The sequence below is a fragment of the Musa acuminata genome, chromosome BXJ2-5 (genome assembly GCF_036884655.1).
Source record: "Musa acuminata AAA Group cultivar baxijiao chromosome BXJ2-5, Cavendish_Baxijiao_AAA, whole genome shotgun sequence".
Lineage (NCBI taxonomy): Eukaryota > Viridiplantae > Streptophyta > Magnoliopsida > Zingiberales > Musaceae > Musa > Musa acuminata.
In genome coordinates, this window is record NC_088342.1 from 4,977,488 (window position 1) to 5,004,570 (window position 27,083).

The following is a 27,083-nucleotide window of genomic DNA, read 5'->3' on the forward strand; positions in this document are numbered from 1 at the left end:
CTCTCTTCTCTCTCTTCAGAGTTTTGGTTCTTCTCACCAACGGCGAAGTTTTAGCCTTCTTCCGTTCTTCCCACCTCCTTTCCCTGTCAGGAGAGGTGGGGAACAAGGTCCAAGGTTTGCCTCATTTTACGTGCCCAAAACCATCAAGTTACCATCTTTATCATCCCATCGATCTCGTTACCCTGTTCGTTCACATCGTACGCCTTCAAGTTCCCAGCTTTATCTTCCATGCCATCCGTTGGCATTGTATTTTAGGTGGGTTTCTCGTACTCCGTCAAAATTCCGTTCAGGCGGCTAACTACGAGGCCCCCTTACCTCCAATCTCTCCGCTCCCCTGATCGGGGAGATGACCCGGTGCACCCCCGCACGCTATGGTATAAGGTCAGGGCGTTCAGTCTTGTCATGGTGCGATTTCTCAAGCGGGGGCACGGCTTCGACAAGTCGGAGGAGGGAGACGAGGTGTGCGAGGTAGGAGGGCACCAGGCTCATAGCCTGATTCTGGAGGGCAGTGAGAATGGCTTCGGAGTTGAGGAGGATATCTTCTTCCATAGCCAAGGGGCAGGCGCAGGCCGCCCTCTTGGGGCGCAGCAGATTGGCTCCGTGCTCGAACGCTCGTCGGGTATAGGCCCGAGGTCTCGACAGCGCAAGGATGGAGGTGCTCGAGCTGGACCGCCATCAGGCAAGTTTTTTGAGATGCTAAACGACACGCATACATATATGGAAAGGAGGATTCATGAATTGATTGTTATGACATCAGTTTGTTCTCTGTGTTTTGGCTTTTGATTCAGATATGGAGTTGATGAAGGAGAGGTTCACAAAGCTGCTTCTTGGTGAGGACATGTCTGGTGGTGGTAAGGGAGTTTCATCAGCTCTTGCTCTCTCCAATGCCATCACCAACCTTGCTGGTAATTCCACTCTCCCTGAGGACTAGCCATGATTTGTCATACTTCAACACAATCAGCTGAGGAGCAAAATAAAATGCTGGATATTGTCATCTAAGAAATAGGAAAATTCTATTAATATATGCAATTTGCTAACCTGTTTGATTCTGATAAGTCTAAATGCTCAAAGGATCATTAGCCATTGTTTTACTGTTCCTGATACATGCAGCATCCGTTTTTGGTGAGCAATGGCGTTTGGAGCCTATGTCTGCTGAAAGAAAAGCTAGGTGGAGGAAAGAAATCGGTTGGCTTTTGTCGGTCACCGACTATATCGTAGAATTCGTTCCTTCCCGGCAGACATCGAAGGATGGATCCATCATGGAGGTCACGCGGGGCCTATAAGCTCTGTAGATTGTGCATAGCACGCAGAGTGATCTGCATAAAGTTTCATGCAAGTTCAAACTCATGTGTTTCCTTCACTTGCAGATAATGATCACTCAACAACGCAAAGATCTTCAATTGAACATTCCTGCGCTGCGCAAACTCGACGCAATGCTCATCGTAAGTGAGCCTCTCCCTCTTCAGAAGAACAAACAAATGAACTGCCTTCATGTATAATTCTGAATTCTTCATCGTTATGCATGGTGAATCAGGGCTACCTGGACAACTTCAAGGACCAGAACGAGTTCTGGTACGTATCAAGAGACGCTGATGAATCTGAGAAAGGTGCACAGAGAAAAGACGACAAATGGTGGCTTCCGACGGTGAGAGTCCCTCCCAATGGACTCTCGGATGTCTCCAAGAGATGGCTGCAGTTTCAGAAGGAATCAGTCAACCAAGTACTCAAGGCAGCAATGGCAATCAATGCTCAGGTCCTTATGGAAATGGAGGTCCCTGAAGCCTACATCGACTCCCTTCCCAAGGTAGACCACCGTAAGCTTGTGAATGTATGTTGATTTCTCATGTTCCTAGCCAAGTCTCTGCTCCCTTGATCTGGTTTTGTGACAGAATGGGAGGGCAAGCCTAGGAGAATCGATTTACAGGAACGTTACAGATGATGTCTTTGACCCTGGAGAGTTCCTCGAAACGATGGACTTGTCGACGGAGCACAAGGTCCTCGACCTCAAGAACCGAATCGAGGCCTCCATTGTCATCTGGAAGAGGAAAATGCACGACAAAGACAGCAAGTCCACCTGGGGTTCGGCTGTCAGCTTGGAGAAGAGGGAGCAGTTTGAAGAAAGAGCCGAGACCATCTTGCTCCTCATCAAGCAGAGGTTTCCTGGACTCCCTCAAACATCTCTCGACATAAGCAAGATCCAATACAACAGAGTAAGGGACACGATCTCTGTCAAGGATCAGAATCTATCATATATTATCCACTTCCCCAGTGCATTTCTTTGACGGCCATTTCTGCAGGATGTTGGACTGTCGATCCTGGAAAGCTACTCAAGGATTCTGGAAAGCTTGGCTTTCACAGTAATGTCCCGAATCGAGGATGTCATCTACGCGGACTCTCTGGCTCAAAATCCAGCAACCAAGAATTCCAACAGGAGGCAATCCCTGCATGATGCAGCAGCAGTGAAGAAGCTGCACGCGAAAGAAGAACCGGAGTCGCCGTCGTCGATGACCCTGTCAGATTTCATGGGTTGGAACTTTGAGCCAGAACCAGTCATGAAGAAGAACTCCGGGTACGTGGACGACATCATAAGCTCGAAGAAGAAGCCTCCTGACGTCGAGGCCGTGAAGAAAGTCTCCTACATAGAGAGGGTAGAGCACGTAGGTGGCATGCGAAGTCCTACAGCTCGCCATTAAAGAGTACTGCAGAGGGAAAGAGAAGCCGCTTTGGGTCAAGTGTGGATAGCTCACACAGGCATATTGAAAGCCTTTGGTAGGTCTCATGTTATACTGACATCGATAAGGACAAACACGATATTTTCCCAACTCTGTAATTGTTTCCCACTATGCTTATAAGGGATTGAAGACAACATATTTGTAAGTATATTTTGGATAAGAAAATTCAAATGATCAAAAATACCTCAAAACCTTAAAATCAATTAATACTTTTTATTCCCAATATTGTTTAATTTAAGTGTCTATAATTATAAATTGTTTGGTTTATTTTAATTAAATGCGTTGTTCGACCTACGATGCATTGGACCGGTCGTCGGGCCGGTTCCGTAACTGCTTCCGTCATCATCCATGCGTTCGCCACTGTTTGATCGACACGTGGGCCCTGTGACGCTGCCCCCGCTCGGCACCGTTTCCGTCCTCATCCGTTCCTCGATCACGCAGCGGAATGACCGAAGCTTTTGTCCGTTTGTTTCCCGTTACGGTTTTCTTCTTTTTCTTCCAATTTTTTTCCCCTTTATTTAAATAAAAGGTTCGAGACGGGGAGAGATCCATATAGAAGTGGCTAAAGAAACACCGACTCGAGTGGGAGAAAGGGGAAAGGAGATTCGATCTGGAGCACGCGTCTGCCGATCGGGAGACGCCGCCATCGCCGCTTGGCTTCCCGGTTCTTCCATAGATTTCCGATTCCTGTCATCAGGGTTGGCGTGGCTCGGGTAGGACTCGCCGGAACCCGTTCGGATCTCGTCGGAGGGGTCGAGCTATCGGTCGATCGGGTTTTCTGGGGCCGCAGGGATGGCCGGCGCTCTGGTGGATCGTGCGACGAGCCATATGCTGATCGGCCCGGATTGGGCGATGAACGTCCAGATCTGTGATATCCTCAATCGTGATCCTGGGTATTGCTGTCGGTGTTGTTTACTGTTGTATTCGTTTGTGAGTTGAAATTACTGGTCCCTTGATGAGATGTGGTTGTGGCGTTTTTTTTCGTACGATGGAATCGTTGCAGCCAATTCCATTAAATTTTAGCAACTTTTTAGTTTTGCCTCCCCTTCCTTTTTTCTTGATTTGCTCGTAATGAAAAAGTTTGGATTTTTAGGCAGTATACGACGGAAATCGTTGATGGATGTCGTGAATTCTACTTTATAGGATAAGACGTGTTGACTGTGTGTCCATTTGTTAGAAATTCCACAAACGAAAAACCATTCTGACATTCTCTTTTGGTCTTCCTAGAAATTTTGATGAAAGTATGCACATTTGGAACCTTAGATCCAGTATAAATTAGGCTGATACAGGAAATAAGACCTTAGAGTGAGTATGTTCAGATCTGAACACTTTGCATTTAGATCTATTACTTTTGGTAAATAAAACACTAAGATCAATCAGCAACAACGTGCAACTCTTATTGGTAAAAATAAAACAATCTTGAATCTGGCTTCAAGAAGTTACTTGCATACAGTTGGTATGCTAGTTGCTTATACTTGTGGCATGACACATACACATGGCTTTGACAACATCCCAAGAGCTGCAGAGAAGGTGGTAACAATTTGTGATGCTATGATGAGAACGGCCTCAGATGAAAGATCATATTATTGATAGGAGCACAACCGGGAAGGAGAGACTAACATGTTATATTTATAATTTTTGGGTTTTCAAGCAACATCAGCTACATAAGAGAAGGCACGGAAGAAGGACCTTTTTTATGGTCCTGTTGTCTTTTACGTTATTTCAGTTGGTTTAAGGGTTGTCTTATCATCAGTGGATCAACTATAATTTCAGTTTTGTAGATAAAAGAAAGGCCAACTTGTATAAATATAGTTATCTCCAGCTAACAATGTGGGACTTGATGGCTATTAGTTTGACTATGATATCGTCTTCAACAGCTCTTAATGTTAGGAGACGATGTCTGTAACTAACCACATATATTTGGTGTTTACTTGTTCTTGTTGTCAGCTAAATTACCAAGGTTATAAAAATTTAAAGTCACTAAGTTTTTCTGGAGGACCCTTGTTGATTGACTGTCATAATGGGAAAATTATGGGATTAAGTTATTGATGTTGTTGTAAGCTTCTTTTTGTTTATCTGCTTATCTTTCTTTTAATGCTCGAAAGACATTTGAAATCAACTTTGCTATATGCTACACATGATGAGTAATATGACTGGTTGAATTGTTATGGACGAGGCAATGTATATTCTTGATGAGCTGTGTCTTTGAGATGTTGGGTGATTACATCTGTACTCTCTAGGTGAAGATACTCTGACACTAATTTAACTCTTCGCATTCATTTTACCAGACAAGCAAAGGATGTTGTTAGAGGCCTCAAAAAGCGTATTGGTCATAAAAATCCTAAAGTTCAGCTGCTTGCACTAACAGTAAGTATATATCTAACTTGTAATTCTTGTCATCAACTTTTGGAATTTATCATATTGGATAATCAACTTTATTCACGAAATTGTTTGTTTCGTATATACCTTTTTCCTACATGAATTCATCCAAGCTAACAATGACTACACTGTAGCATTCCATTTATTTATGATAATTAAAGGTACGGTTTGATCATAATAACTTAGGTGGAGGATGCCTCTGTGAAATTGACTCCACAGTTTAGGAATTGTGAAATTGACTCCACTTAGGAGCCATTAAAATTATTTGTCCTATTCTATTTTATGTCGACAATAAATTGGTTATTTTCTTTTCTTATTTGTTCTGTAGCTGATTTTGAGTTAGGCCTAGTACCAGTATACATCACAAAAACTTTTTTGTGGATTCCATGAGAACCAGGATTGGCAAAATACTAGCAAACTTAAGTTTATGACTTTTTCTTTTAACCTAGATGATCTCAGGATCAATTATGTTGTCTTCGAAGAGCACTCCTAGCATATGGTTGTTTGTTTGATCTGGATCCACATGTCTAGGTAAAATAATGCAGAAAAAAACAGCCTAGTCTAAGAGACTCCTATTGTTGCAAGGCGTGGGAAGGGATAGATATATGAACAAGATCTATGAAACTTAAGACTTGTGTTTCCTCCTATAGATGGATTGTGTAGGTTATATAAAGCACCGCTGGTGAAAAAAATGTGTTGATTAGGATCTATATCTATGCTCATGGCCTTTTGTATGACTTTTTTAATGGATCATATAATAAAGTTGAACCTTATGAACTAAAATTATTAGTGAAGGTTAACTTTTAAAATTTTGATGTTATTATATTTTGATTTTTTATTTGTGATATGCAAGTTTCTTTATTCCTTTATATTACATACAATAATTTAGGCCATATTTTCATATGAAATTGCAGCTGTTGGAAACAGTTACAAAAAGTTGTGGTGACATTGTCCATATGCATGTTGCTGAGAAAGACATACTCCATAAGATGGTCAAGATTGTAAAGAAGAAGGTTACATTTCCTGGGTTTATAATGGGCCTTTGTTTCATATGTCATGATGAAGATTCTTTTATATTGATGATGTTTTCATATTACAGCCAGATTTGCAAGTCAAAGAGAAAATTTTAGTATTAATTGACACTTGGCAAGAAGCATTTGGTGGCCCTCGTGCAGCATATCCACAATACTATGCTGCATATCAGGACCTGTTGGTAATTGTCAAATTTATTAATTTTTGTTTGTCTAGCATGATAACTGTATATGTACTATTGTGAAGCACTCAACACTTCAAATGCTTGACGTGTCTTTTCAGATATATTTCCACAGGTTTCAAATACTTCTCCACATATATTTGATATCTCGAAACATTAGAAAACTTGTATCATCTATCCTTTTTTATGGCAATAAATGGTACATACGGTAGGCTACATATATCATTTCAGGATGCCATCTTTTGGTTAACATACATGTAGTCGAGGCTTTTGACTTAGTCCTTAATGTTTTGCATTTGCGTTTGAGGTGTTTTGTGGATGTTTGCAATTTATGTTATTGGTTGTTATGCATCATATGAATTAGATATTGTAGAAATGATAGGTTGTAATGAAAATATAATATATATAAAAAAAAGCACCGGTTGCTTTTTCTTTGTCATGTCTTACATTTATAAGACATGTAGTCATATGCTGGCATGTCTATTTCCATCATTCGTATCTACACTTGTTGAAGAAAAAAATTCATCCAAATGAGTAGTGTTTTGGAACCTTATGTCGTGGCTTGGGAGTCGGTACAGCTTGGTCCTGAGTCGAGGGCATAAGGTTGTCCACGTGAAGAGGACGAAGGAGTGAGGTCGGGTCGGGAGGTTGTATCCTAAGCTCCTGCTGTGCACTCAAAGCCGACCCGAGGTGGGGCTTGATTGGCTTCGTATGCGTCTATCCTACACAACAAATCGATGTTGGGAGGGGGATTCGCGACTCGACCCCTCCCATGGTTAGCCAGTAAGAGTATTTTGTGGGGTAAAAAGTTCGATCTCCTTTCTATGGGCTAGGGGGTTTGCTTTTATACTTAAGGAGCTGCCCTAAAGGTGTGTGGGTCGTTAATGCCCGTTGTTGTCCTCGTTCGGCGTCGTCGACCCGTACACTCCCGATGGCATGGGCTGACCCGTCCTGTTCCTCGTCGTGCGGCATCGACACGTACGGTTTCCGACGATTCGGATAGGTTTGTCCGGTCCCCCATCATGTAGTACCAACCCGTACGGTTCTAGGTGATGCGGAAATAGTCATGCACCAGCTGCCAGCTTGGTTGTCTTTGCTGTAGACGTGTGTCAGGTCATTCCACGTTGGCTCCCTAGCGGCTGCCAACTGTCGGTCTGCGATCAATGTTGAGATATTCCTTATCACCTTGCTTGAGCTAGTATAACAGCACCGACCACAGACCAACAATTGGCAACCACCAAGGAGCCGACGTGGAACGACTCAACGCATGTTTGCAGCAAAGATGATCGAGTTGGCAAACGACGCAGACTATTTCCGCATCATTGAGAACCGTACGGGTCGACGCCGCATGATGGGGGATCGGACAAACCTCTTCAAGTCGTCGGAAATCGTACGTGTCGACACCTCACAACGAGGAACAGGACGAGTCGGCCCGCGTCGTCGGGTGTGTACGGGTCGGTCGAACCGAACGAGGACAACAATGGGCATTAACGACCCGCGCACCTTCGGGTCGGCTCTGTAGGTATAAAAGCAAACCCCTAGCCCAGGGGAAGGGGATTGAACCTTTTACCTCACAAAATCCTCTTACTGACTTAACCATCGGAGGGTTCGAGTCGGGAATCCCCCTTCCGACCTTGATCTATTGTGCAGGGTCGAGATGCATGCGAAGCTGATTAAGCCCCACCTCGAGTCGGCTACGAGTGCGAAGCAGGAGCTTAGGACACAACCTCCCGACCTCACTCCTTCGTCCTCCTCTTCACGTGGACGACCATTTACCCTTGGCTCAGGACCAAGTCATACCGACTCACAGGCCACGAGATAAAGTTCACAACAAGTAGTGATAATAATAACGCAAAGGAAGTTACACTTTCTGTGGAGGTTTTTTAAATTAAAATTCAAATATTGGGTGTTGGGTTACTGTCACTTGTAGGTTCTTGACATTATGATATCTTAGTGACCCCTTCTGCCCTCACACCACTCTGCCTTTTTTTTTCTTCATTAGCAAGCTGGAGCTGTATTTCCGCAGAGGACTGGGAGGTCTGCTTCTATATTTACTCCACAAAATCAGCCTTTGACATTGTATCCTCCATCTGCACGGAGTACTGATGATCACCAAGAAGTGCCTGAAACATCAGTCGGATCTGATTTTCCTGCTTTAAGGTGTATGCCTAACTCCTATCTTCTAATCCTTAAATGTATTTTACTTGCAAATCATACTAGCAGGAATAATGCTCTGTGGTTCTGACATCTCTTATTCCTTTTCTCATTTTTGTCATTTCTCCATACTTTTAGCTTAATTGTCAGACTAGGACTCATTTACCTTTAGTACTAATGTTAAGGAACTATGTTGGCCATTTACTGATCATATATTGCCTATGAGCTGAAATTAGATAGTCATATTCAACAAAGTGGAACAAAGAAATGAGGTGAGCATATTTTGATGTAACTTCCTAATACAAAACACATTCCCAGCTTATAGTCCTCAATTGAACATATTGTACTGTTTTTTATCATGATATTCATTAAATGCTAGTCTAATTTATCAAAAAAAAATCTAGCCAAGCTAAAGATACGGATTGTGCAAAAGTGGCTTAAAGTTTTGAACTTCTTTATTTTCGTGTATATTTTCCATGTACAAATTCATAGATGTGAATATTGGAGTCGGGTTGGCACATGTAGGCGGGAACTCTCCAAAATGCTAACTAGTTTAATTTACTTACAAACAACCTTTTTGATCTACATTATTTTCAGAAAAAACTAGCAAATTGCAGTACCTTTTCCCGTTATGTGATCCCTTCAACATTTATCACTGTTACCATTTAGGATTAATTTTGTTTAATTTTTCAGCCTGACAGAAATTCAAAATGCTCGTGGCATCGTGGATGTTCTTGCTGAGATGTTGAATGCCATAGACCCTGGGAACAGAGAGGTATTGTCAGTGTGGCACTTCTGTATTAAATTTAGAATCCTTGAAATGTATTTCGAATCCTGAGAATCTTGACCCATGCTTTTAGACCATCATATTTCAACATGATTATGCTAGATAACACCATTATGCTCAATGACTTGTTCTTATCTTCTTAAACACCTATAAATTAATTACACAATTTAAGTGGTCCCTGTAAATTGAGATTTTTTTGTGTGTTTTATCCAATAGTACAATCTCTGACATGATTTTTTAGGCTATGGCTGATATAGCATAATCACACAACTGCCACCTGCTCCAACTTTCATTTTCAGGGGCTCAGACAGGAGGTTATTGTTGACCTTGTTGACCAGTGTCGAACTTACAAGCAGAGGGTAATGCAGCTTGTCAACACAACCACGTAAGTTTATTAGTAAATTTTTAATACTTTTGACATTTTCAAAGAGAAGGTAGAAATTTAGAATATGTGTGTATGCTGTAGTCCTTTTTGGAGAAATCAGTTCCTCTTATATGGCATTTGAACTTGTTCCAATTCCCTCAGCAAATCTATCTGTTTTATCATGTATTAGTAAAAATAAACAAAGGCCTAGTGTCTTTAGCAAACTTATCCTAAAATAACACAATATAGGAATTTAGACTGGTGTGTATGCTATGATCCTTTTCTATGGCATTTGAGCTTGTTCAATCTCCTTCTACACTCATACTTTCTATTTTATTATTTTATTAGTAAAAATAATAAGTCCTACCATCTTCTTTTAAGAACAAACATCTTTATTCATATTTTCCATCCCTTTTCTTTCCTTGCTGTGAACTTTTATCCTTTGTTTATAGTTGGTGGAGCCAGGTATAGCAAAGTTGATATTGTGATGAATGTAGGCAATGGATTGTGCGTGCTGGCTGGCATGTACTGTGCCAGTGGGTTTCGGCGGACAGTTGTTTGTGAACTGGGACAACTGTGGGCCATGATTGACACATGACCAACAAGGCGTGGCATGGTCCCCATCCGAAGTTGCATGGATCCATTCATGCCATGCTAGTCGCTTCTGCTGTGAGGATAGAATCCTTGGGGCATAACCTGTTTGCGATATGATGAAGTGTTTTCATATTTTGGTGCTGCCTGGTTTATCATACCTGTCTGCAAAGACATGGGATTCATTTTTCATTATTTCTGTTTGCTTCTCTGTAACAGAGATGAGGAGCTTCTTTGTCAAGGACTTGCTCTTAATGATGACTTGCAGCGTGCACTCGCCAAACATGATTCTGTTGCAGCAGGGATTGCCGTTCAGGTGGAGAAGCCAAAAACCCTTAAAGCACTTGTAGATGTTGATGATTCTGCAGCCAGCAAAGACACAGATCAAAGGTGATTAATTTTCCCTTACCATTGTTTGCTTGTTAAAGCACTGCAGTATAACAGTTTAGAAACATGTTATTCTATCTATTAGATGTTATAAGGAGTACAAAACTTGATTCTTGCTAAGCCTTGTGGCTTTCCAGTAGGGTAGATCTATGCATAGCAGTTTGATTATTTGAATATTACCGGCCTTCTCAAATACATGTAATTGAGAGTGTTTTATGAGTATACTAAACCTTTGACCGTCTTTGATTCTCTTCAAAAAAGTGATTTACTACTTAGGTGGTGGTTTCTTTGTTAACTCCAGATGTTAAGTATATTTCACTTTGTGATGCATGTGATATGTAGGTCCAGCACAGGCACCAGTAGCAACCAGCCTCCTCTTCAGCAATTATCATTGCCGGCACCTCCAGTCTCCAATAGTTCTGCAACCTCATTAGCAATAGTTGATCCAAACATAGATCTTCTCAGCGGAGAGGATTATAGTAAACCTGCAACTGAGAATATGCTAGCCCTTGTTCCTGTCAGTGAACCACTTACTAATTCTGCTTCTGACCAAAACATCTTAGCCCTTTCAGACATGTTTTCCAACACTAGTGCTCAAGTGAACAATAACAATCCTACAAACGTTTCTGATTCTTCATTGACATTGTCAGCCCCACAGGCTTATCCTTCTGTATCACCACTTCAGCTGCAGCCCCAGCTGGTGCAGCAGCCTGCCCCTTATCCTAATGGAAACAACCCAGGACCACCTCGATATGAGCATGCGATTAATGATGGTTCACAGTTAAACCAAGCAAATACTGTGTGGAATGGTCAAGTTATTCCCAGCTTAACATCACAGCAGGCAACACAAGGTTATGGTAAGCCAAATTATTTGCTTGATTATTTTTCTTTTAATTGCATTTATTACATCAGCCATGTCATAATTATATGCTTGGAGTATTTGCTTTCTGAATGTAAGACAAGTGGCACAGACCAGTGTTTGCTGGGAAAAGTTTGTTTAGCTTTCACATTGAGATCAACCGATGTCAGCTGCTGTATGAGAGGAGAGGTTTCAATTGATTTATTATCTGTAAGCTCTGAATGCTAACATTTCATTTTTCAGGTATAAATGACCAAAATGGAATTCTTCCTCTACCCCCTTGGCAAGCTCAACCTGTGCGGACTACTGAATTGCCTAATTTGCAGCCTCAACCTATGCAAAATGGCCATCTTGGAGGTGTGAATTCTTTACCGGGGCCAATTAACCAACCCGGAAGCATGCAACTCCAAGCCCCCCAATCCATGCCGGGCAGCTTTATGGGGGTAATGCATCCGCAATTTATGTTAGGAACACAGTTTGGAGGTCTGCAACCGCAGTTTGTGCAGGGTAACCAATATGTGGGGCAGAACGGTCAGATGACTGCTATATATTCGCAGCAAATGCTCGGAGGACATTTGCCTGCTATCAATCAGCAAACTCTCTCCGGCGTCCAGATGACCGGTTATGGGTACAGGAGGCAACCAGAGTCCCAGTTCTATGATCCAAGGGTTACTGCATACAATTATTCCAGCCCAGAGGAGATTTCCCAGAGGATGTATGGGCTCTCCATGCAAGGCAATAGCATGTTTGTGAATAAGACTTCTTCCAACCAGAGCTCAATGCCCTCTTACCTGCATCAATCCAACATGCCATCAAAGCCTGATGATAAACTTTTTGGTGATCTTGTTAATATGGCCAAAGCAAAGCAAAATAAAGTTGGAAGCCTGTAAGATCAGCTTGGGACCATTTTAAATTGTCTTTGGCATTCTTTTATGTTTCTGTACTTGTTCCAATGGTTTTTGTTATATAAATTTGTCTTTCGATCGCGGATCTCATGCTGAATGATTTCCCGACAGATTAATACTTGTCTTTGAGTTTATCATACAAACTGCACTGTCTCTACTAATCTCTCTCTCTCGAACTTTTTCATTTGGTTAATCAGTTAAGCTGTGCATTGCAAACCATATATATGCCTTTAAGAAGTATGCTTCCAATTGTCTCTGGCAAACACCATGGCAAAGTCTACATCAACTCCCCAGTAGATGCTAGCTAGAAGAAAAACCAGTATTATATCTCAGTCATGCCTTCTTTAACTACATAAAGCTGCTCTAGATGTGCTTATACTGCTCAATTTATTATTGTCTTGATGAGAACTAAAGTTATCCAAGTTCTTGACCCAAAAATATCATATTTAAGTTTTTTAATTGAATTGATGCTCAATTGATTTTGGCTCATCGACGATCCATATCAATTTCAAAGAGAACTACGATGTTAATCTCATAATCGATAAAAAAAAATAGCTAGTTTATTTTAAATTCATCATCGATATCAATATTTTTTTTTTATCTCACAATATATTTTTTGTGATGAAGATAAAAGATAAATAAATGCTGAATATATGCTACGATTCATCATCGATATCGATATATTTTTTTTCTCATAAATATATTTTTTGTGATGAAGATAAAAGATAAATAAATGCTGAATATATACTACGATTCATCATCGATATCGATATTTTTTTTACCTCACAATATATTTTTTGTGATGAAGGTAAAAGATAAATAAATGCTGAATATATACTACGATTCATCATCGATATCGATATTTATTTTTATCTCACAAATATATTTTTTGTGATGAAGGTAAAAGATAAATAAATGCTGAATATATACTATGATTCATCATCGATATCGATATTTTTTTTTATCTCACAAATATATTTTTGTGATGAAGGTAAAAGATAAATAAATGCTGAATATATACTACGATTCATCATCGATATCGATATTTATTTTTATCTCACAAATATATTTTTTGTGATGAAGGTAAAAGATAAATAAATGCTGAATATATACTACGATTCATCATCGATATCGATATTTTTTTTACCTCACAATATATTTTTTTTTATGAAGGTAAAAGATAAATAAATGCTGAATATATACTACGATTCATCATCGATATCGATATTTTTTTTTATCTCACAAATATATTTTTGTGATGAAGGTAAAAGATAAATAAATGCTGAATATATACTACGATTCATCATCGATATCGATATTTTTTTTTATCTCACAAATATATTTTTTGTGATGAAGGTAAAAGATAAATAAATGCTGAATATATACTACGATTCATCATCGATATCGATATTTTTTTTTATCTCACAAATATATTTTTTGTGATGAAGGTAAAAGATAAATAAATGCTGAATATATACTACGATTCATCATCGATATCGATATTTTTTTTACCTCACAATATATTTTTTATGATGAAGGTAAAAGATAAATAAATGCTGAATATGTACTACGATTCATCATCGATATCGATATTTATTTTTATCTCACAAATATATTTTTTGTGATGAAGGTAAAAGATAAATAAATGCTGAATATATACTACGATTCATCATCGATATCGATATTTTTTTTACCTCACAATATATTTTTTTTTATGAAGGTAAAAGATAAATAAATGCTGAATATATACTACGATTCATCATCGATATCGATATTTTTTTTTATCTCACAAATATATTTTTGTGATGAAGGTAAAAGATAAATAAATGCTGAATATATACTACGATTCATCATCGATATCGATATTTTTTTTTATCTCACAAATATATTTTTTGTGATGAAGGTAAAAGATAAATAAATGCTGAATATATACAATGATTCATCATCGATATCAGCTTCTGCATATTACTGCCAAACATAAATAATGCTGAACATATGCTACGACTCAGTGGTACGTGCAGCTGATGCTATAAACCGGCATGACGTCGACCTCAGTGGTACTTGCAGAGTCTTCCTTTCCTCCATGGCTTCTCTTGTTTAACTAATGATTAGTGTGGCATGAGAACCGTCTAAATTGAAACCCTAATTGCCACATTTCAAGAAACTGCTGATAGATCACACTGGAGTAAAGATACAATCATAGCTGATCGCCGAGAGAATCTATAGAACAAACATGTCTCTGCCATCTGGCTGATCGCAATCCACAGCATCATAAGCGATCAGTCTTCTCTTTCGGCAGAGTGACAGCCAATGATGCCTTGCCAACCTGCAGTCCCCAAAGCAGGCAAAGCAACAAGTCGTAAGCCTCAACGGAAGCCCCCACCGAGCGCTGGAGCCCAGAGATCGGCTCCATTACCACTCCCTACATGCATCATGAAGGCGACAGGGACGAGGCAGAGCCCTCGACTCCTGAGGTCTTTCTTCTGTTCATCATTGCATTCCTGCAGTAACGAAGAATGGCAGCAAAACAATCATACTCTTTGGAAGTCGATCGATCGATATCATTTGCAAAGTACCTGATCTTGTTCTCCACCGTTCTTCATGCCATTCTCATTCAAGATCTGCATTTGTCCCGGGAACGATAAGAGTAGAGGCAATGAGTGGCGGTGGTTGATTTCCTTTAACGTCGTATACGAGCTTAAAGTGATGCACATTTAACCTCTGGTCTCGAGGGAAAGGAGAGTAGAGTAGAATTCTATGAACGACCTACCTAGCGTAACATGTGAAAGTAGAAGAAGACAAACCCTAGAAGAAGAAAGCGGAAGATATATATATATGCATAGATACTGAAAAGATACCGCCTATCTTTCGTTCACAGGTTGTCGAGCAATGCCACTAAAGGCTGACTCAGTGCAAGACTATGGGCACAACTCGTGACCGCGACATACATCAATGGGGCAAAAGAGATGGGGATCAGTGATTTGTGGGTTAAGCCGCTGACAGTACGCAGTGCTACTACAGCACACCGAGAGGAACCGAGTCGATCTTATAATGAGAACTCATCAAAAATAGACTCTTCAACAATGAAAACAACTAATCTTACAGTATGTGTAAGCTCAGAAACAGATCCAATTATGTGAATTTTTTGTATGGTTTTCGTGCATGCGCGCGCGTGTATGTGTGGGAGAGAGAGAGAGAGAGAGAGAGAGGATGGTAGGGATGAGGGTATGATTACTTACAGGCTGACTCAGGTCTCCTGATGCAGCGGGCAGGTACGACGAGCTCAGAACCTACATGAAAGAAAGGGATGGTTGAGACACTGAGGAACTGCAGACGCATGGCTTTACAAGACCACCAGGCAACAAAAAGATACTGCATCGCAACAAACACTAATTCGATGCTGTGTCAATTGCTTTTTCTGCGTGCCCTCTCACCACATCCTCCCTCTTCCTCTCAGCTTGCTTTCAGTGCACAAGAGAGAGAGAGAGAGAGAGAGAGAGAGAGAGAGAGAGAGAAGGAGAGAGAGATTGACCTCAATTTGACTGTGGAGGAATCTGATGTAGCCAATGGCTTCTAGCAATACGGATGCAGTGTCTGTCTGAAAAGTGTAGTTCTTGTCAGATCTCCTTTCGATTGAACAACAAATATATATATATATATATATATATATATAAAAGAGAATTTGGAACCTTAAATTAATTTGCTGCATAAACTCCATGTAAATTTGAAGTAGGCTTTCCTAATACCTTTCCAAATGGGGAAACTATCTGGTGAAGTGCTGTAATTCTCTCCCCTAACTTCTCCTTCCTCACCTGTAAGAAACCATGGTAAGATATTTCTAGACTATATAAAGAATGTGAATACACACACACACACACACACACACACATATATATATGCTCTTAGTTTTCTTCTTTAACGAAATAGGTTTGCTGAAATATAGTCGGATGGTAGATATATATGAACCTTGGGATTAGATTTTGGGGAGGAAGAGCCTTCGAGCCTAGCCTTCTTGAATGCTGGAGCAGTTTCTATGCTGTTGCACTTGGGAAAGAAGCAAGATTCGATTAGAAGAAATAGTAGTCAGGAAGGAATTCATTTACGTGTGCATATAGTTTTATGATTCGGAGTAAAGAAAGCATATGGATATACTGTTGCAATTGGATATAATTTATGATTTAGATGACAGTAAATGTCATCTTTTCAAAGCTCAAGACATGATTTTAGACAGATCAGTACTGAAAATTATCATCTGTTCAATTACATTTAACTCTGGAGGTGATGCGATTTGATGCATGTTTCTCTCACCTCAGATGAAGTGTCCGGGAGCTGATCTGCTTTGCTCGAGAAGGTCAACACATTGGTGCTGAAGCTAGTCGTGATGCAGGAGCTGGGAGATGAAGCTGGTAGGACTTGGCTCCATGTCGATTTAGAGGCGTGGATTTCTTCGTTCATGTGCACGTATCCTCTTCCACACAACTCTTGTTCTGTGTCAGCTATCTGTGCAGGAGCTGATGGGTAGACCTGTTGCTCACAGTTCATGGTCTGCAAAGGCATCATCAAACCATGCTTCTCTTCTTCTCCCACAAACCCTCCGCTGAAAGATCAACACCATGACAACAAAATCTCTAATTGGAAGTCATGTCACAAAGAGAGAGAGAGAGAGAGAGAGAGAGAGAGAGAGAGAGAGTGTTACAACAAGAGCTGGCACCATGACTCTGGTATGCCTTGGCCATCTTGCCAAGAAGTCATTGGAGTATTAGAAGGCCGTGAGAACTGAGGGCAGACCGAAGAAGAGGACGAGGACCGAGAAGAAGAAGAAGTAGAAGAAGAAGAAGAAGAAGAAGAAGAAGAAGAAGAGGGCCGAGGAGGTGGTCTCATGTCACCGTTCGTGCTCCACCACCAGGTTGGTTTTCCTTCCACCATCTGCTGCACCATGGAACTCTGAAACACTCCTCTTCTCATGCCTGCATGTTGTTTCTCCTCCATCTCTCTTTATACTTCCACACCCTTTATTTGTTGACACTGCAACTCAATTCTAATTCGAAGCCTTTCTTTCTGTTCTAATAACGGAGAGAAAAGAATGAGAACACAAGCATGCTCGGAGAAACCTAAATAAATACTCACTGAAGCCTCTTGTGGTTTATCTTCTTCTCTTTCTCCCTTCTTTAATACTTTTGCTTGTGTTATATGTTTCTTCATATTCTTTCTTCATCCTTCTTAATTTTTCCTGCTTTTGTTATATGATAAAGTAGGGCAAAAAGGAGGTGGCAGTGCATTCACAACAGGAGATGGTAGTGAATGTGTATCGCAAGGTTGGCAATATAGGCTTGGCCACATGAATGGCACTCTCAGAACCTCCATTTACCCAACTGTTCTAATTCGATGGGGATTTGATGAGGCATGAGTCTATCCTCCATTGAGAAGAAGAGTTAAGCGTGTGGTAATTATGATCAAAGAAAGAATCTTTATTTATCATATGAATCCTGTGACAAAGAAGATCAAATTAAGATGACCCTAATCTTTATTTTTCATGCATCTGAATCTACCTGACCAGCTAAAACCATATGGAGCTGAGATGAGTTTGGGTAGAAAAGTAGGAAAGGATTTGATTCCCAAGTAATAGATGAATTAATGTTCCTAAATGATGAATTAATAGTGAGAGAAGCAATTGTTGGGCATAATTGTGAATATACATATACAATAAACCAATTTAGAACAATCAGTGGCAATTTATACCAAAACAATTTAGAACAATTAGTCACAATCTTCAGTAGAAGCAGCATTTGTAAGCTGACATTGGATTATTGGGATTGAATAGAGGCAGTCATGGGCAGTCCTCTCTCTCTCTCTCTCTCCCTTTTAGCACTCCTATGGCTTGTCTGCATCTGGCCACCAACATATTCCTTTGTAGATTGCAGCAGCTTCACTTTCCTGTAGCTTTGCCTGGTGAATAATCATGGTTCAGTTTTAGGTTGCAGAGGCTATGTAGATCCAGTACAACCTACAGTCCACAAGTTCAAAGAAAAACTATTAATGATTTATCAAGATAAAGCTTCCTTTTTTCCATAAATATTCAAAATGTAGATCTGTTTTTTTCTCCAAATCAGGTAGCTTCATCCTGAGATGTAATAGGCCAACAAACCAAAGCTCACACTGTAGAAAGTGTTCTTGAAGGCTGCACACTTAAATAACTCAGGTTTAGGTAGTGAAATTTCTGTACTGGTGCCTACGTTTGCAACAAAATTCACAAGCCAAAAGATCTGGTAGACACTGACAAGGTCATAAATCATTACAAACAAGCTATGCCTCAATATTCTAAGAGGAACTAAGAATATGGGGAAAAAAATTCACAGTAACTCACTTAGCTTTACTCACCTCCTCACCAACATAACTGATGCCAGCTCTCTGTAGAAGCTATTTACATTAATGATGCTTATATTTAAATTTTTATCCCTAAGACACCATCAAACAGTTTTTGAACTCAGGATGATTGTTTAATAAGTTCACAAAACAAATAAAGATGGGTTTTCTCCTTTAGTACATCAGGATAATTATTCATCAGGGGCAAATATATAGTCACTAGCATCTACAAGAACTTCTACTGACTTGAACTCATCTAAGAACATACAAGTCGTTCAAATGAGTGTCATGCCCCCAAATCGAAGGACATGACGATGCACGGATGACCACGAGTTAGACTAGTTCAAGTCTGACCATACATTTTTTTCTATTCCAATCTAACTCGCGGTCACCCAAATGGAAAACTAATACACACTATAACTACATAAAGCAAAAAGACAATCACGATACTCAAGAGATTTAACTTAATACAAGAACAAAAGATTATTACATCATAGAATATCACCTAACTATTTCATATATCCAAGTCACATTTCTATTTAAATAATTACTTTCAATAGGCCTTTAACATATAATTCTTCCTGACACATGCGGAGTACCAAGATGCATATCCAACCCTAGATCAACCATACATTCTTCGATGAATTAACTGTGGAGATGGGGTAAGTGGGGTGAATATTTAAATAAAACACCTAAGTAAACAAGCCTTCCTCATAGGGCTGATAAGCAAGGATTTAAACTCATTATAACTAGTCAAGTCACAAACAAAATAATAATATTAATAGCATATGCATTTCATACAATCAGATCAATAAGTGCAGGAATAAAGAAATACTCCAACTTATCACATACATTGTGCCCTCATATTCATGGATTATTACATTTCTCTTTTTTCTTTTTTTATACATATATCATATGTCGCATACTTTTTAAGATAGTCAGGTACATACTAAACTCGAGGGAATCAAATCCCACCAACATCCTTGGTGGACTTAAATGCCATCCAACGTGTCGAGTCACGGGTATACCACCCAAGGGTACATCTCTCGTAGGATGATAGCACGTTACCCTAGAAAATCATCTGATAAAATATTTTCTTTATGATTCCCCCTACAAGGCTACTATCAGATATCACTCTCATACTACCTCATTGACTCCACCTCGGTGGACTTAAACATCATCCATTCGCCGATCTGAAGGTTTACTACCTTTGGAATCCACAATAATATAATCACTCGTAGTGGAATTAATGAGAACTAACTTAAAAATACATAAATACATATATAACATTTGCACTGATCTTCTTTGCCACTTGCTATAACCACATACATCTTCACATGCACTAATTCATGATAAACAAAAGTTCATGATTAAAACAATCACACTAACACATCATCGAAGTATATCATGGTACACGTATATAAAGAACAGGAATCATATTTAAAGCAAAGCCTATACCTCTTTATCATATCCAAGCAACTTACCCCCAGATTTTTACTATTTAAAAATAAAAATTAATATTTTAAAAACACTATTTGGGTCGACGAGCCACTTGCCTTGTCGGAGTCCAAGCTAATCACTTCAACTCTAGTCACTTTATTGGAATTTGATGAGGTATCCAAACCATTCAGTAGTTGCAGTGTATCAAACTAATTTAAAATCCAAACATCCCATGAATGGCACATTTCTGTGTTCTGGTCTCACCCATGCAGCTTACAAGATTCTATGCGTTATATGTACATCCAACAACACCTTCCCATGGCTTGTCAAACTTGTCGACTAGTGTAACTCAACTTGTATAACGTTCTTTGTAGACATTCCCTTGGCAAATAGTAGCTTTCAAAAATCTAATGACATCGGAGATAAAGGAAACATGGACCACGTTAGTTTCTTTCCAGACCAGTAACCATATCAATATTCTTCTAGCCATAGACTGAATAGACAGATGGTGTGAAGAACTATTTCTGTTTAGGGATAATCAAAGGCACATGGATCATCTAACAAAATATATAACTGATGTCATCACCAAAGTGATACTAACAAAGAAAGCTAAAGTTACACTAATTCAAGACACATTTCTAATCACCTTTAGATTGTCTTCCAGTATACGAGTAAACTAATTCTGAAGCTCAGAGCCACGGATATACATCAATATTTCCTGCCAATCAGGAGGGTTCTGCAAATAGACAAAAGTTCAAGGATAACAAATAAGCATCCTTCAGAAATAACCAAAAAGAAAAGACCCTCATCAGGCATTACATTGAATCGTCCCAAGTTAGGCTTCAACTTCCCAGCCAACACTTTAAGTGCAGTTGACTTTCCAATACCATTTGTCCCAACCAGACCCAGAACCCGTCCAGGTCTTGGAACTGGCAACCTGTGTAATAAATATCCATTATACAGAATCCATATAAAAGAAAATTATAGAAACAAAAATTATAACATCATGTATGTTCTGAAATAAAATTTCTGCCAACCTGTGCAATTTAAATATATTTGGACCATACCGGTAGGTTGTATCTTTATCTAAATCCTTTGGTAGATTGAATGATTGATAATCTGAATGGCCTCAAATGGGCATTTCTACAACCAAATAACAGAGTTTAGATATATCTTAAAATACTTGAAGACCGAAATGGACAATAGAAACCAAAGGGAAGATCCAAAGACCTTAACACAAATATGACATCCAATGCATAACTCCTCAGAAATAAAAGCAATTTTTGAGCCAGGGGTTACTTCTATGCACAGTTTTCCTGTCAGAGGCAGAAAGATGAAGTAATATAAGCTCATAATGTGATTACAGTAGGAACAGAAATCAAAAAACAATACGAAGTCCAAGTAGAGAGGGAAATGGTTATTTACAATAAGAAATGAAATGGAAAGCTCTTGCAGTCAAAAAGAACTTTATAATGGTTTTCTAGAAGATCAAAATAAGAAGCCTGGTCGTGTGTGGGGTGGAACTAGATATCAATCAACTAAACAAGTTGTGGCATCTAATCTCATAAAATTACTGTTTTAAAGGAGTAATATTTCTAGAAGGTCCTTTCAATTTTAATGATTTTCCTAAATTTACTGACCAGTAATTTTATAATAAAAAAATTGAAGAAGTTATCCATCTACATATGATGAATTTTCCACATTAGGAATCCTATTCATCACATTGCTCGCATCTCAACACTGCTTTAAGAAAAGTGGACTCCTACAATTTCACTCAGATAAGTGCTAATAACCTAAAAAAAGCACAAAGCCAAATGCTTCACTACGTTTACTAATCTGGCTTCCTTGTTTCAACTTTTCCAACTAAGGCAGGCCATTATGAAGTCTGCGTAATTGTATGTGTGCCACACAGACGACCATCTAAATCAGTTGCATACCAGATGGGCCTTTTAAAAGCTAGAATCTTCACAATAATAGTCGAATACAAATTTGGCTCTTGAGTTGAATCATAAGGGGAAAAAAGGATAGGACACTAGGGCATAGCAATTGCAGTTCCTCCTTTTTAGTGTGATAAGCCGACTTTGTGAAACAACATCTACAATCAACTTATTGAATCAAAAATTTTCGCTAACCAATTGCATCCCACCTAAGATAACTAAGAAAAGATACAGACTTCCAATAAAGGATTATGGTCAGCCAATCCGCCATGATGAAGGGGACGACAATCTAGCGCCACCGCGGAATTTAGCCTAATCCATGAGCACAGAAGAAGTGAGAGAAGCAAATCATGATAAATACCAATTATACAAGCTGTAACGCTGTTTAGAGATCGATCGAGAAGAAAAGAGGAAGAAGGGTGCGAGGTGTCACACCACATGCTACTGGCTCTTCGCGGAAGAAATAGGAACCCTAAGTCGGTATTCAATGCGCGAGATATACGAAGAAGAAGGGATTAGTTGTCCGCTCGGCCGACCCTGAACCCGACCCCTACCCGGTTCGGTTCACTAATCAGATCGTTTTGAGTGTATATGGACCCTATTAACCTTCCTAATTCTTTAATATATAATACTCGTATGCTAGCGAAAGTACATCCTTTATAAAAGGTCATGGGTTCGAACTTACATAATAGCTTAAAAACTTTTATATTTAATATTTTTTATTTCCATTTAATTCTTTATAATATTTCTATTTTGATATTATTTCAAATATAATTATAAAAATTAAAATAAAAGATTGTAAAATAGTATTATTTACTAATTAGACTATCTAAATCTTAAAATAAATTAAATGCTTGAATTTTTATTTACTATCAAATAAATAATATCCCTTCAATATGTTTATCTCATTCCTAGCATCTTATTTTATTGTATCATAATCTTTATTTTTATAATATTATTCATATATTTTATATTTGAAACATATACACACACACACACACACACACACACACACACATATATATATATATATATATATATATATATATATATATAGGTGTATATATGTGTGTGTGTGTGTGTATATATACTTTTAATATTAAACATCAATCAAAACTAACATTTATGGATTTTCAACATTGAAGCTGAAAACACAAATTTGAGGCAGATGCATATATAATTTTCTGTCGATTAAATATCTTGAAACTGAAACACCTGTATTCTATAATCTCAGCCAAGGATCCAGTAATCTCATCCCTCATAAAGTATTGCAAAAGCTTCTTTAACCGGCAGTTCTCAGCTACTTTAATCACCCATTAACCACCAAGAAGGAAGTACATTTGGTTGAATCATGCAAGCTGATGATATTTGAAGTATATGGATTATGGAATACATATAATTTGCTGTAGCATTATCATTTCTCTCAGTTTTGAAATCAGCTGCCTCGACACTTGAGATGGTCCATGAGGTCTTTGAGTTCGCTCTTACATCAGCTGTCTCCAGTGCATGTTCATCTGAACGAAAATTAGGAAGAATTCTTGAGTGAATTTACTTGCAAATTCATCTTCTTAGCATCATTATTGGAGTTGTGTGATGAATTATCCCCCTTCTCTCTGTTTAAATGGATTGCTTTCACTAATAACCTTGTCCTAGGCTCTGGAGTCATTCCTTTTGATCTCATTTCACTGTAGAATTCCAATGCCTCATCTAGCTTTCCCTGACTGTGAAGTCTATGAATCCTTACTGTGTAAGACCGCTGATCAGGACCTAACCCGCTCCTCTTCATTTCAGCCCATACAGATCTAACACCCTGCTGATAATTCCAGTGCAAATAAAGATTCAGGATCAAATTGTAAGTGTCAGCATCAATTCTGCAGCCAGTCCTTTCCATTCTCAACAACAAAGGGGAAACCTCTTCAGGTTTTTCCATTGTTTTCAAAATGTAAGAGTAAGTTATGGTGTTTGGGAGGCAACCCTTTTGTTCCATGTCATCCAACAGCTCATGTACTTTCTGCATCCTCCTGATCTTACATAGATGTTTGATGAGAGAGTTATAGGTTGCTACATCTGGAAGGCAACCACGCTCATTCATTTCACTAAATATCTCGAGGGCTTGCGGGATTCTCTTCTTAAAGCATAATGCATCAATGATGCAATTGCAAATTGTAACATCTGGATTGCACCCCTTCTTCCACATGGATGTAAATAAATTCACAGCAGAACCAAGCTTTCCAGCTTTTGTTAAAGCATTAATGAAGATGCCATAGGTGAACAAATCTGGTTTGCAGCCAGAAGAGATTATGTCATTCCAAACTCTCTTAGTTTCGCGTAAGCTTCCCAGCACACACCAACCATTAAGGATGATATTTCTGCTCTTTATAACAGGTGGGAACTCATCTTGTTTCTGAAGAAACAGAGCTTCTGCTTCCTCAACATGTTTATATCTGCAGAGGGACATCAGAAGTGTCTGGAAGCCGATCATATCAAGCTCAAAGCCATATTCTCTCCTCTTGTAGAATATTTCTATAGCTTCTTCTACCTTATGGGTGCCTGCATATCTATTCATAAGAATTGCAAAAGTTTTGTCATTAATGATGGATGGATCTATATCTCTTGGAATCTCATCAAAAGTTTGCCTCATTAGCCCAATTTGCTTCATCCTACCAAGAATGCCAAGCATCTCATTGTAAGCTCTTGATCCATGCTTATAATCATTTTGCATAGAAGCCCAATTAAAAAAAGACATGGCAGGCTTCCAATCAGAGCGGTGCCTCCGAAGAACATTCACAACTAGGTCTTCGGTTAACTGAATATTACATTTATCAAGAACCGATGGAAGCTCAGTGCTGTTCTCATGAGACTTTAGTATCTTTTGGATCATCATAGCATCTCTAGCACTTGGACCATTATCAGATGCCAAGCCATCGGTGGAGGGCAATGAAACACACACTTCTGATGCTGAACTTGAAAGACGTAGTCTAGATTGCATAGAAGTGCCCAGGAAACCGTTTGCATATATGTTTTGCAATGAAATAAAGGAATGAATTCCGATATTCTGCGAGAAGTACAGTGGTATTCTAAACAGAGCACAATGGTTCCACAATGCGTCTTGGACGTATGAGGTGTTGCTTGATGCTATGGTTGTAAATGTCTGTTTGAGCACATGATTTTGGTTGACGAGTAGCAATTGATCTGAACATAATTAAACCTTAGTATTCCAGATATCAAAACAGTCAAGTTCCGAAATTTCTATATAAGTCATAATCTTGAGGACAATGACTACAAAACTGGCATATGCTAGGAATGCTTAGAAGAAGGAAAGATTATATTATGTGCTAGAATAAGAAAATTTCCCACATCCAGATCTATTACTGTGGTGAATTCTTCCAATAAAGTTCTCCAAAAAGAGGCTGAAAATTTATCAAACTAACAGATTTAACCAACCCACTGAGAACCCAAACCCACAAATCACAAGAACAGTACCAATAACTAGCACAACCATTCAAACTAAGCCTGTTAAATGCGATTCATTATTTATCAACCTAAGTCCAGAAACCCAGTGCAAACAAGAACTTCGTGGTGCAAAGTTTGGCTTCTTTCTTGTCTAAAATTAAGTAGAATGCTCAAATTTGGAAATAATGCATATCAAGGCTCTACCATCTAGAAGAAAGTGGATCAATTAATTACCAAACTGTATTCCAGATAGAAGAAAGAAAATCAAAACCAACGGAAGCAGTCTGAACATGAAAAGGTGTTACACTGGGATTCCTTAGCTATTACAATTTATTCAATATATTCCGTGACCTTATTATCTATCATCTCTCCACTAAGGTGGAACCAATTAGAAACCTAATTGCACGAGGTTCAGATCTTTCTTCCTCGACACCAAGCATCAAACTTAGAACTTGACAAAATAAACCAATTACCAGTACCATGTAAGACATCATGCTTCAGAAATAAAAAAGACGACGAAACTTACCAAGGATGACAGGAGTCGCAGCCAAAAATAGAACCCTGGACTTGGTGAGCCTCGAGTAACACATCGGAATATAAAGGACAGCAACGGCTCATAGACTTAATTGAGGGGCAGACAGTCGATCACGGCACTGGGAAGGCCACATGAAAGAGAAAACCATGCGATGCAGGAGATCACAAGTATGCCGCTGCAAGTTGCCAAGGGTTTTAATAATAGACAGCAGAATCCGCGATCCAAATATACATGCTATGTAAGACATTTCAGCGAACAAGTGGTGATCAAACAAGTGTTTCCCATCTTAAGCCTCACTTCACAGCGATAACCCACAGGCAGGTGATCGAAACAGAGACTCGGCTCGGATAACATGGTGGGATGACTGACGGCACGAAATTGAAGGCTGGTAGCAGTGTGTGCTCGTAGCGGAGGAGGCGAGGGTGTCGTGTTGTGATCGGGGTGGTGTTCCAGCTATAGTGAGGTCGAGGCCGTCGAAGGGTCGCAAAGCCTGGAGAGGCACTTAGCTTTATGCCATGTTGTGACCCAACCCAAGCCCAGCTTGTATAACGAGTTAGATGTATTCCTTTGAATGCAAGCTTTGCTTCTCCTGTATACATGCATTTGGTCTATGAAGCTTAACATAAATTAACATGCGCTAATTACATATTATCTATAGTATAGTAAGTATTTCTTAACATCTTGATCTTTATATTTTTAAAAATTATATTGAGATCCCTATATTTAGAAAAGTAAAACATTTAATCTCATTGTCTCAATAAAATCTTTTTTTCACTTTCGTAAGTATAGAGATCCTAATATAACTTTTAAAAATATAAAGATCAAACTATTAAATATAATTAATTTAAAAAATAATTTATAATTAACTCATTTAATAACGAGCATAAAATAAAAAGTCACAATTGTAACTATCGAAAGAAGAGGACGATATATTAGCGGAGGGGATAGGCTTTTTATCAAACACCTCAAGAACTTTTATATTGG

The 27,083-nt window shown here is 39.0% G+C and overlaps 4 protein-coding genes across 13 annotated transcripts; 2 read left to right on the plus strand and 2 right to left on the minus strand.

Moving 5' to 3' along the window:
• Positions 1 to 260: 260 nt before the first annotated feature.
• Positions 261 to 2,935, plus strand: LOC103984132 (rho guanine nucleotide exchange factor 8-like). Its single transcript, XM_009401571.3, has 7 exons — positions 261 to 679; positions 789 to 905; positions 1,111 to 1,265; positions 1,368 to 1,442; positions 1,535 to 1,804; positions 1,890 to 2,210; positions 2,298 to 2,935. The coding sequence occupies exons 1-7, from the start codon at positions 403 to 405 to the stop codon at positions 2,691 to 2,693; spliced, it is 1,611 nt and encodes a 536-aa protein (XP_009399846.2). The 5' UTR covers positions 261 to 402; the 3' UTR covers positions 2,694 to 2,935.
• A 319-nt stretch (positions 2,936 to 3,254) lies between these two features.
• On the plus strand, positions 3,255 to 12,487 carry LOC103984133 (TOM1-like protein 9). Of its 2 annotated transcripts, XM_009401572.3 has the most exons (10): positions 3,255 to 3,625; positions 5,021 to 5,099; positions 6,026 to 6,124; positions 6,211 to 6,324; positions 8,327 to 8,484; positions 9,172 to 9,253; positions 9,565 to 9,650; positions 10,440 to 10,610; positions 10,950 to 11,464; positions 11,710 to 12,487. In XM_009401572.3, the coding sequence occupies exons 1-10, from the start codon at positions 3,525 to 3,527 to the stop codon at positions 12,354 to 12,356; spliced, it is 2,052 nt and encodes a 683-aa protein (XP_009399847.2). In that variant the 5' UTR covers positions 3,255 to 3,524; the 3' UTR covers positions 12,357 to 12,487. The 2 variants fall into 2 exon arrangements, with proteins under 2 accessions (XP_009399847.2, XP_018681827.2); XM_018826282.2 differs by lacking the exon at positions 6,211 to 6,324.
• Positions 12,488 to 14,501: 2,014 nt separating this feature from the next.
• LOC103984135 (transcription factor bHLH68-like) lies at positions 14,502 to 22,707 on the minus strand. 9 transcript variants are annotated; one of them, XM_065108180.1, is made up of 14 exons: positions 22,547 to 22,687; positions 22,348 to 22,423; positions 21,405 to 21,490; positions 21,212 to 21,317; positions 20,994 to 21,111; positions 20,821 to 20,910; positions 17,068 to 18,375; positions 16,680 to 16,968; positions 16,338 to 16,415; positions 16,118 to 16,183; positions 15,904 to 15,969; positions 15,611 to 15,661; positions 14,948 to 14,992; positions 14,502 to 14,872 (listed from the first exon to the last, which is right to left on the minus strand). In XM_065108180.1, the coding sequence occupies exons 7-14, from the start codon at positions 17,358 to 17,360 to the stop codon at positions 14,738 to 14,740; spliced, it is 1,023 nt and encodes a 340-aa protein (XP_064964252.1). In that variant the 5' UTR covers positions 17,361 to 18,375; positions 20,821 to 20,910; positions 20,994 to 21,111; positions 21,212 to 21,317; positions 21,405 to 21,490; positions 22,348 to 22,423; positions 22,547 to 22,687; the 3' UTR covers positions 14,502 to 14,737. The 9 variants fall into 9 exon arrangements, with proteins under 9 accessions (XP_064964252.1, XP_064964247.1, XP_064964253.1 ...); XM_065108175.1 differs by having other exon boundaries at positions 22,321 to 22,423; positions 22,547 to 22,685; XM_065108181.1 differs by adding an exon at positions 20,291 to 20,581 and having other exon boundaries at positions 22,321 to 22,674.
• A 634-nt stretch (positions 22,708 to 23,341) lies between these two features.
• Positions 23,342 to 26,602, minus strand: LOC103984136 (putative pentatricopeptide repeat-containing protein At3g15200). Its single transcript, XM_009401573.3, has 2 exons — positions 26,091 to 26,602; positions 23,342 to 25,303 (listed from the first exon to the last, which is right to left on the minus strand). The coding sequence occupies exons 1-2, from the start codon at positions 26,152 to 26,154 to the stop codon at positions 23,637 to 23,639; spliced, it is 1,731 nt and encodes a 576-aa protein (XP_009399848.2). The 5' UTR covers positions 26,155 to 26,602; the 3' UTR covers positions 23,342 to 23,636.
• Positions 26,603 to 27,083: the final 481 nt, after the last annotated feature.